Here is a 10,877-nt window from a genome sequence, read left to right as displayed (position 1 = left end):
TGCGCGGACTTGCTCAACAGAGCGGAATGGGCCAAAGTGCAGAAAACGGTGGACAGGACCTGTGACCTTTGCGAGTCAGAAATGGAGGATCCTAGTCTACAATTTGATTAATACTTTTGTTGATCTGTTATTGTTGATCTGTTCCTAATGATTTGATAGTATTTTTATAATTGGATCTCTTTATTCACATCGTATTAAATGAAATTGTGCCTTTATGTAATTGATGTGATAAAATGGATTAAGAGAATTTGATGTTTTTGAGCACACACAGACACCGGCGACCGTCGTCTTCTCGTGGATTCGGGAGTGTGTCCAGCCTCACAGGAGCTCGGCATCCCCCCAGAGGCATGTGAGACCGGGATCACTAGCGTTCACGTCAGTGGCGCTACGCCTGTGGCGCTACGCCTTAGGATTACGTGTCTGTGTTGTGTCCCTTCTGATTGGCTTGAGTTGTGTTAGTGGGCGCGGCATAGCACGTGCTGCACAGTGTTACACACTGTTGAATGGGCTCCACGCTTTACGATCCAGCTGCGCCGATCATTATTGATTTTCGGTTGTCGGAATTTTCAATTTATTAAAAGTCAGCAATTAGCGGTGCGACGTTTCGTGATTTCGCGTAGTTCGCAATCCAGATCGCATTGCTCACTTCCACGGGATCTATTCCGTTTAGGTCTCCGTATCTGGATCACAGTTGGATCTAGCATTAGAGTGGTTTACTTTTGGATGCCGAGCTGCGGGACATTTATCGCTTCAAGCACTGCAACGACGCATGCCAGCTTCCCTTTCCGGCGGAACCCCGAGAGGGCGCGGTGCTGTGCGTCACCAACGGTGGTGTTAAATTCACGTTCAAGGAAGAAGTCTTCGTTGACATTGAGCCTCGCAGCGAGTATTGGTGGCCGGCAGAAGTTATGGGGAAATATGATCATGGTAACGGTGGATTTTATGTTACGCTGGATGGCGGGAAAACGACGGATTGTTGTAAGGCCGAGAAAATTGTTCGGGCCTCGGAAATCCTGACAAAAGGTCAAAAAGTTTTGGTTTCTGAGATCTATCGTAATCGGGAAGTTTTCTATAGCCGTCGCACAAATGCCGAGCATGTGGTCTGTCTGTGCTCTGGTGGAACCTATCCTGTTTAGGATTATGAAGTTAGACAACCCGTTTTTAAGTGTTATCCGTTCAATGGCCTTATGATTAGTCGCGCCCAGATGGCCAGATGGAAATGATCCACATGTTGCGCGACAATAACGAATGGTGGAACTCAAGAAAGCGATGGCTGAGCGATGCGGACTGCAATGGATTTTCCGCACTGACGCATTTAATTCTTTATTAATTATGAGATCCGATACTCAAGATCTTCGATGTTTGCACAGTTGCACGTACCCCGTTTTTATTTACTGCCATAAAATTTGCGTTTTGGTCTGGTTTTTCTCGGTTTCGATTGTACAGCTAGGACTATCGCGTGTTCGATGTAGATGAATGATCCATTCGCTGATGTGGCAACGAGTATCAACAGATATGGTCTCCCAAAACGCACCAGCCGATGTATTTTACAGTTGCCATCGAGATTGTATTTAGCACTGCATATTTACCGTGTTTGGCACTTAGTCACCCAGCGCTACTGGTCTCCATCACGGTTTCGAGTGGAATCGTTATTTCGGAGAGGGCTTTGATGCTGGTATCATCGCTTCGGGTGATTTTAATTCGATCTCTACAATGCTATGAAGTTCATACTATGAGCAATACTTACCATTGTTCCATTGATTTCTCCACCACCAAAGGACTGGCTGGTCTTTTTTCAGGATATTCGACGCCCGGACGATCTTATCGGGCGCGCTTATAAAAGTCGTTCCTCGACGAATGTTGACAAGAACACCACCTTCGTGTCTACACTCAATCTCTCCGGCTACCCAGTCATCATTACAGGATTCGACAAATACCCGCTCCTTGAACCGGAAACCAGCAAATCCACAGCCCGTCCGATAATCAGCGGGAAAAACCAGCGGTGGTTTGGTTACGGCGTTTTTGTACTTGTAAATCGCCAGTAGCTCACTGTCCAATAGCAGTCCACTCTGGAACATGAAATGAACACTGCAGAAAATCTCAAAAGAGATTGACAGAGGCTTTAAACGTACGAACCTTAGCAGGACCGTTGACCAGTTCAGAATCAGTCAGCAAAGGAAAACGGACAAGAAACAAGGCGGCGCCCAGCATTTGACGACGGTTATCGTCCGATGGCTCCAGATTATTCTTGCGGCATGCCTCCGCAGACCACTTGATAACACAACGAGCACACAGCTTTCGGCTGAATTAGTACTTAGTGAACTGACAGTAAAACCGGTGTACTTCTCCACGGCCGTGTAGATGGTGTTCTCTTCTGCCGACAAACTGTTACGCTGCAGCAGCATCACCAGCGTATCTTGACGAATTGCCAAGAACTGCTTTGACTGCAGGATAGCCGTAGTTGACGCGTCAACCGTCTCCAAGCACTTCTCCACGAAAGCGGCAACGCAGCCGTGCGCGAAAAGCTTCACCTGTTGCCGACCACAACGATAGTCATCAATAATCGTCACTATTTACTGCTAATGTTGTGAAACTGACGTTTTCCAAGTACGCCAAGCAGTTGTCGTCTTTCAGCTGGCTGCGAATGAACTGCAGGCACATATCCATGAGCATCGGCAAATTGTACTTATCCGCGCAGTAAATCGTTTGCCAAACGTTCCCCACCCGCAAACTATCCTGTGTGGAGCCGGTATACATGTATCTGCAATAAAAATCAAGGCAGATAGATGTTTTTGTAGCGAGTATGGCTGAATTACTGCGCAGCGTCTAAGAATAGAAATCCAACCGCGAACTCCACATCGGCCATCTGTCCCGTGGTCAGCGCATGTTTCAGCAGATTGTTGATCCCCGGCACTGTGCGCGCCAGTCGGTGGTCGCAGTCGCAGATGTAGCGACAGTTTGAGACATGATCGAATGCGCTAACCAATAGTATTATACCTTATAGTGTCTGCAGTGCTCAACGGTTTGCAAAACAGAAATAATTATGCACATTCAGCTCCCGCTCTGTACGCCACAAACTACACTTACGTCTTTCGCTAGATTGAACCACCGAGAAATGTACAGACAAGCAGGAGAAAGGTTTATGTCACAAAAACCCGATTGAGTCCGACGACGGAGGCTAACGTCGGAATTCGGAAAGCGTAAAACACGACACTTTGATCTGTGGATGCACTAGCCGTACCGTACGGCTAGTGCCGTACGGCCCGTACGGTATTGTCCGCGGGTTTAAAGCTTTCAAGCGAAAAGAATGGTGGCCAATGGAAAACGAAGCGAAAGGGTGGCCAATGGCTATGATTGGCTGACACTAAATGCCAGTGCTATCCGCACACTTAAAGTCGGTACGCGGAATGAGAAAGACGTACAAATGCAGTACATCACAGTACAGCGCACTATACAGTACGCTGCCGGAAGATGCATGTAAAGTACGCTACCGGAAGCCCGTTTAATTTAATTCACCGCAGCTCTATCTTGGAATGCCGGTTAAATGATTGGCTGCCGAATTGTGGGCAATGAAGACGGAGAGTAAATGGCTGCAAAGATTCCGCTCCCATTGACTGGCGTACGTACAGTAAACAATTTTGTATTCGTACCTTGTGAGTTTTTTCTGGGTCTTAATCTGTTTTAATCGCTCTTACATTTATTTGCACCGAGCGCGAAGCGCGAGCCTGCGAGGTGCTGCAAATTAAAGTCTTCGTCAAGAGCATAAAATCTGTCTGACGCCACGAAGAGTGTACGTCACGCTTTTCCAATTCCACAATCCCAATACCATTTCCCAATGGTACTGGCGCTCGCGCTCCTGGTTCGCAACCACCGCTAGTACAAGAAATATACGTATTTCAGGCTTATTGTGGAGCGCCTGCTTGCACAATGCACAATACCAACAGGTATCGCCTTGCAGAAAAACGAGAATTTGTTGTTCATAATATTTTTTCCATTTACTTTTCCATTTACGCGCCATTTTCCATTTACTCGCACATCAGCTACACAAACACCGCCAAATAAGCCAATCATATTTTCGACGGAAGAGCAGCAGCCGCCTGGTGAGGCAGCGCCATGAAAAGCAACTTGCGACTAGTCCACCATGAGTCAGTAGTACTCAGTACGAGTCCACCATGAATCGTACTGTACATTTTCTGCATTTTTGATGTTTCCACAGTTTTTCATGTTTTTGGGTGGAATACTTATACTTGATAAGTTAGGTAATGACACAAAAACGGTGGTAATATTCTTACGACTGTGAGATCATCCCGCAAATCCTACTGTTTCCGAAAAATCGTTAACTACGAATTTTCGGGTACTTATCCTGTTGTCAGTTATTGGGCTAATTTGATCATCTCCACGCAGACTGCAACCTCTGTTTAGTGAGAACTAAGAGCAAATCGCGCCAAACTTCGACTGGATCTAAATATCTTTGCGCCCATTTCATCATGTCAGGAAGTTCGTGCGCATCACCGTCTGAATGGCGGAGCATCCTGCCTGGGATGGTCGATCAGCTGAAATATATTTTAGCCAGTGGGGAGATGAGCGATGTGCGGTTCGCCGTTGGACGTCAGCATGGCCCAGCCAAGATTTTCTCGGTTCACAAGTTAGTCCTCGCGACACTCAACGTGGGCTGAAAATCCTAAAGGATTTTGCACTTTAGGTTTGTGTTGTCCCTCGGCAGTGATGTCTTCCACACCATGTTTAACGGAGGTTTGGCCGAAAGTGGCGACCGTGCGATTGATATCCCGGAGATCCTGCCAGAGGCCTTCGCCAATATGCTCACGTGAGTGTAGACTTGTGAACAGCTTCATGGGGAACGAAACAATAGGTAAAAATACTATAGAAATCACTTTTTCAGATTTTTGTACACGCGTACGCTGGGCGGAGAACTAACAGCGGACAACGTCTTCGAGACCATGTACTGTGCTGACAAGTACAATCTTCCGTTGCTGATGGAACTGTGCCAGCAGTTCATCAACAGCCACTTGAACATCGACAATTGCCTCGTGTTCTGGAAAAAGGTGGGATAGTTCCGCAATCGGTGAAAAATTTTTAAATATCGAATGTTCACTTGTTTTGAGCAGGCTAAACACTCGATGCTGGATTGTTTGGCTGGTTTCGTGGAGAAGTGCTTGGCAGTGGTCGACGCCAAGTGCAAGGATGTTCTGCAGTCGGACCAGTTCAGTGATATCGGACAAGATACGTTGATAACGATCCTACAGCGCAGTACGTTGTCCGCCGAGGAAAATAGCATCTACAGGGCTCTGGAGAAGTAGGTTGTTCTTGCTTCCGTCAGAAGCTGCAAAATAAGCTTTTTTGGTGCGATTATAGGTGGTCGGTGGACGCTTGTGTGCGGGACCATTTGGAGCCTTCGCCGGCCAACCGTCGCGGGGTGCTGGGACCGGCGCTGTTCCTCGTCCGTTTCCCGCTGATGACCGATGCGCAACTCGCCAATGGACCCATAAAAGTACGTTGTGGCTGAAAAATGTAATGTTTTCACGAATAATGGTCGCTTTTATGCAAATATTTCTTTTCCGTCACAGAATATCCTTTCATGCGCAACCAGGTGCTAGTGTGTCGAACAGGAAAGGAGAAATACTTTGATTTCTTTACAGAGTGGCTTGCTTCTGGATGCCGAAGTGCGGGATATCTACCAGTACAAGCATTCCGACAGTAAGCCACAAATTTCATTTCCAACGGAACCCCGAAAACCCCGCACGCTGCCCTTGAGAAACGTGGAGGAATTGGAGGAACAGGCTGAGGTATTCGTGGACGTTGATGAGCGTGATAATTACTGGTACCCCATGACTTTCGTCGGGATGATGCTGGATGATACGGACGCTCTGGTGTCGGATGATGGTGGAGCCACTGTGCAACAGTATGCGCTGAGCAAGATCGTCTGTGCTGCCGATATTCTGAAGGAGGGCCAGAAGATTATCTGCTTCGACAGGGAAGTTTCGTACAAGGGTTTTGTAGAAAGTCAGCATCTTGTTACCTATCGGACCCGTAACAAGTATATCACAACAGCGCCCTCGTTTACACGCCTGCGTATTAGTCGCGACCAGATGGCGGCTTGGAAAGCGTCCATTGCCCAGTAGATGCCTGCTGGCTGAGAGCACAAACACCGCTCTTTGGGTGCACCAGTGTTCAAACTGCCTGCCTGAACTTAGTCAGGCTTTTGATTGTTTTTCCTGTAGCCTTAAATTAGCGCGATTGCATCTCTTTTCCATAACAGCATGTATTTATCGCAACCGTGCTAAAAGTGTCTGCCTATTCCTTTGCCTTTTACTGTGCTAATGATGCTCGCTTTGCATAACATCAGTATAACTTTCGTATATAAAAAATATTAGCGTGACACTGTTTATTCGTATTTTTACACTTGACATTGTTGTTGTAACACATTTTGCAGTCTGCTATCTGAAGCCTACCCGGTAGAAAGTGAGATCGCTTTGTGCAAGCACAATAAACTTCCCATTATTATTTTGTTATTATTTCTGGTGTACGTCAGTACGTATACCACGACATTTTCGCATTCCGGATACTTTCACAAACGGATTTGCGTATCGGCCACCAGATGAGTTGGTGGTAATCGTTGTGCTGTTTCGCAAGTATCACGGTAGAGAGCTTGATACTGTGATAGTTTATTATTAATTCCATGTAAGGTTGATATAGAAACAATAATCATCACGTAATCAAGTGCTGACAGGTTTTTTTAAGGGGTAACAACGATGACTCCTGCACCTGCAGCACAACGAGCGAAATGGCATGACTTTGGCTGTTAGATCGTGCAAGCGTAGAAAGGTTTTAGCCGATACCGCATAGGAACCATCTCCGCAGTTTCAAGCTATCGCGATTTACCATCCTCTTTCAAAGCGGTTCAGTATCGTTGAGCACCTTTATCAGTTGACTCCTATCCGGCACACCTCTGCAGCATAATTGTAGTCGCACCAAGGCGGTATGCCGCTTACTATCGAATTAGCAGCGGCAGTAAAAAATATGCTTGGATTGAGAATTAAAGTCGCACACTGAGTATGCAGCTGCTGGCCTGTCGAGACAATACGAGCATGCTTGTTACGGCAGTAGATTTAGGCTGCAAAAACATTTTTGAAGGAAAACGTTTTCTGTCGCAGACTTTCTTGGGCTAAACTGTGAGCTTCGGTAAATAGTGACAATTGCAATGCAAACATTAGAGTAAACCATGCATTGACTGGCCCGTAGATCATTCACACATTCTTTGTTATTATTTAAATTATATCATTATTATTATCTGTGTTTTTGCACAAATTTTCTTTTTCTAATTAGCAAACACAAAAATCAGAAAATGTCAAATTGTAAAAGTTGATCATTCCGCGTTGGCAAAGGCTAAATACTGCGCTGGTATTGTAATAGCATGTGGTAGTGGTCACTCTTTAATTTGCGCTTGGCCACGTCCATCTTGATTACAGCAGCTGAAATTATTTTTTTAATAACACTACGTAGGTATACCTTTCTGCAAAAACTCAGCTTTTTCTGAAGGGGGAGCCTCCCTATTTTCCCTGGTGAGATAAGCAACGGACGACACACTAACTTAAACCATGTGGCCTGTGCATCGTAAAAACCGGGGTAAACAGTTTACCCCGGTTTACCCCCCCGCAAATCCACTGCAGTATTGTAGTACTGCAGTGGATTTGCTGGACAGTATTGTGTAGTATGTCTGTTACTAATGCTCTTTTACAACTACAACTGTATCGACAAAAATAACGCTGTCAAGCACAGCGGAACCCGTATGACACCGAGTGTTCAGCAGTGTTTTAATTTTCTTTCATATAACGCAAGATTCATTCATTCATTCATTCATTCATGTATCAGGAGCAGACAACCCGTTTAACAGGACTTCAATGTCTGGTCGGTAAAAAATGCAGCGAAAAATTACAGAAGAGATTATTTAGACAGATCAATAGTTTTCAGAGCGAACTTGAAAAAGCTAACACCGCTAACACTGAGTATCTGTGAATTAACTTTTTGAATCCGCTCAAAAACGTTCTTTAACCGCATGGCCAGTGTGCTTTCTCCGATTTTCTGTTTCGCTCTGGCTTGGATTCGTTTCGGAGATTGTTGCAATAACACTATAATAGTCAAAACGAGTGAAACCGTTTTCCATCAGAAACCATATTCTGTAGTACGAGATGCATTCACGCTAAATCTTCCTTCAGTTACGTATGTTACAAAAGTTCTCGTATGCAACAAAAGGGAGACAAATCTGCATACCTGTGTAGGATACGGTAAAACACAGCATACGTACGCTCGCTAAAATAAATCAAACAAAGATTGCCGACATAACAAGTTCGCTCTACAACTACAACTCAATCAGTTAGAATTCTCCTGATGAACGCGCTTGCAGCAGGTCCTACCCACTTTCAGCCATGACGGTTTTCCAGACAGCCATATGTTAAATCTGGATATCACCGAAGCCCACCTCAATGTTGCGGTCTCCGACGCGAACGACGTGCCGACCGCCTTCAGCCGCTCCCGAGACATACTTGGCATGGTTCCACCAACCATTATAAACAACCAAAATCTCTTTGCCATTTTTCAGGATATCAGCCGCTCGCACGAGCTGATCTGGCGAGTTAATGGTCATGGATCCACCGCGCACTTTTACTGTCGTACCAGTTCCAATTTCACCAATAATCCAGCTCCGATTTTCACGTTTAACAAACACCTGCTCATTGCACCGAAAACCAGGAAATTGGCATCCTGTCCGCGGCTCAGTCGAAAAGGGAAGCGGGGGTTTCACTACGGCATGCTTGTATTTATAGATCGCTAGTAGCTCACTTTCCAGAAGCAGCTGACTCTGAAAACGACGACACGCGGTAATAAATTTCGAAAAATGCAGACAACTTTCTCAAATCTCAAAGGCTGGGAAATGGCGCTTTACCAACCTTAGCAGGTCCGTTAACCAGCTGAGAATCAGCGAGGAGTGGGAAGCGGACACAAAATAAGGCTGCACCGAGCATCTGTCGCCGGTTGCAGGTGGACGGTATCAAGCTATTCTGGTGGCATGCTTCGATAGCCCATCTGCAACCAGAGCGCGCAAATACAGTTTTCCACTAGATCAAGAAGTATCGCAGGTAAGACCGGCAGTACTTTTCCACGGCCGTGTAGATGCTGTTCTCATCCGCCGACAGTTTATTCCGTTCCAAAATCATCTTCAGTGTTTCTTGACTAATCGCGCAGAACTGCTCCGACTGCAAGACAGCTTCGGTATAAATGTCGACAAACTCCAAGCATCTTTCGATGAATGCAGCAATGGTGTCGTGTCCGAAATGCTTAACCTGTTCGGGCCAGATAAAATAAACAGTCACATCGCGAAACCAATAAACCAAAACTAAGCAAAGCAAAGTCAGAATGGTAACTGAAGTTCACTGTTGTCTGCGTAAGAAGGATCGCGATTTTTACGGTATACATAAAAAAAGATGGCAGGGGATACCGTTACGATATTATAGGAGAAATGTGGCAATACAGTCTTAACATAGCATTGTTTCAAGTCTACGCCATACTACAAGATACAGCTCCAACCGTCCAAGCAGAGTTACGAAGTTATGAACTAACATTTTCCAGAGACGCCAGACAGTTGTCCTGTGTGAGCTGGCGGCCGACGAACTGCAGACATTCGTCCATAAGAAGAGGCAGATTGTACTTGTCCGCGCAGTAAATAGTCTGAAAAACGTTCTCCATCCGCAAACTATCCTGCGCGGAACCAGTATACATGTATCTGCAATGGGGAAGTTCGTAATATCTATATTTTTCTGCTACCCGTGGCATGTTATCCGCGAAATGCTGAGTCCGCGGATTACGGCAGGCAGACTGCTTAGTGCTTACCCAAGCATGACAGAGAATGCTTCTGGCAAAATCTCAATGACTTCAACTGGCTTCTCACGGCTTTCAGCAAAGTCTCCATTGAACATGGCGTCAAACACGTCGCTGTTCAAGCTGAGGATGAACCTAAAGCAACAGGCCATCCAATTCAGATATTTGTGGTGGAACTAGAACCTGGCACCTGCAGGAAGCCTTACTTGTGTGCCTGAAAGATCTTGATTGTGCCGTGTTCGCGTCCGACTGCGAACTGCACATCCGCCATGTATCCAGTGGCTAAAACATGTTTCAGCAGATTGTTGACGCCCCGGGCTGTCCGTCGCCAATCGACAGCTGGAGATACTGGAAGAATGTGAGACATGATTGAATGACACAGTAACAGCCGTTCTCCAGAACAAGAGTCAACGGAACGAACACTAAAGTCTAAATATCGTGCAATCACTGTTGTACCCAACAGGTGAACACTAAACACGGACGATCCGTCAATATCTCGAAAAATAAGAGGACTTCGCAGCTAAATATGAGCTGTCGCCAACAGGAAAAATGTTATGAGTTCTTTTTAACGTCCGAATGATTCAAATTGCTGACTCTAGGTCTGAGACTGAGACTGAGTCTAGGCCTGTGCCGAGTGGGCTTGCTTGAGTGAAGACAGACAAAGCAAATCGCCGCTTGACGGGGGTTGCAGACTGCAGTATCTTACTGAAACTGCAACAACTGCTCTAGCAATCTACATAGTTCTCTTTATTAATTCTCTTCCCAGTTAGCATGAGACGGGACTGTGCCTAAGAAAACACTCCCACAGCATCACCTCGCGGCTCGCACTACTTCCAGATCAACCAAAAAAAAAGTGTAGCGACTTTCGCTCGTTCTGATACAGTTTCTTACCAATCTTCTTCAACAAAACTATGGAGGATCACACCAGTTTCGAAAGTTTCAAAAATGGTTGCAGTTTTCAGCTGATGCTTTTAGTATTCGCAGAT

General features: G+C 45.7%; 3 protein-coding genes across 3 annotated transcripts; 1 reads left to right on the top strand and 2 right to left on the bottom strand.

Moving 5' to 3' along the window:
* Positions 1–1,191: 1,191 nt before the first annotated feature.
* LOC129595030 (BTB/POZ domain-containing protein 2-like) lies at positions 1,192–2,866 on the bottom strand. Its single transcript, XM_055491935.1, has 6 exons — positions 2,817–2,866; positions 2,599–2,761; positions 2,328–2,531; positions 2,137–2,271; positions 1,938–2,069; positions 1,192–1,287 (listed from the first exon to the last, which is right to left on the bottom strand). Exons 1-6 carry the CDS (start codon positions 2,864–2,866, stop codon positions 1,192–1,194), a joined length of 780 nt encoding a protein of 259 aa, XP_055347910.1.
* Positions 2,867–4,201: 1,335 nt separating this feature from the next.
* Positions 4,202–6,348, top strand: LOC129595041 (BTB/POZ domain-containing protein 2-like). The gene is made up of 6 exons (XM_055491950.1): positions 4,202–4,645; positions 4,703–4,825; positions 4,901–5,063; positions 5,127–5,314; positions 5,374–5,509; positions 5,658–6,348. Exons 1-6 carry the CDS (start codon positions 4,488–4,490, stop codon positions 6,138–6,140), a joined length of 1,251 nt encoding a protein of 416 aa, XP_055347925.1. The 5' UTR covers positions 4,202–4,487; the 3' UTR covers positions 6,141–6,348.
* A 1,539-nt stretch (positions 6,349–7,887) lies between these two features.
* LOC129595044 (BTB/POZ domain-containing protein 6-B-like) lies at positions 7,888–10,472 on the bottom strand. Its single transcript, XM_055491953.1, has 8 exons — positions 10,098–10,472; positions 9,904–10,026; positions 9,634–9,796; positions 9,169–9,356; positions 8,964–9,099; positions 8,498–8,875; positions 8,290–8,328; positions 7,888–8,147 (listed from the first exon to the last, which is right to left on the bottom strand). Exons 1-8 carry the CDS (start codon positions 10,256–10,258, stop codon positions 8,067–8,069), a joined length of 1,269 nt encoding a protein of 422 aa, XP_055347928.1. The 5' UTR covers positions 10,259–10,472; the 3' UTR covers positions 7,888–8,066.
* Positions 10,473–10,877: the final 405 nt, after the last annotated feature.

Source organism: Paramacrobiotus metropolitanus, unplaced genomic scaffold (genome assembly GCF_019649055.1).
Source record: "Paramacrobiotus metropolitanus isolate TYO unplaced genomic scaffold, Prichtersi_v1.0 Parri_scaffold0000073, whole genome shotgun sequence".
NCBI classification, from domain to species: Eukaryota; Metazoa; Tardigrada; class Eutardigrada; order Parachela; family Macrobiotidae; genus Paramacrobiotus; species Paramacrobiotus metropolitanus.
Note: the sequence above shows the minus strand (reverse complement) of the source record. Positions and strands in the feature narration are given on the sequence as shown.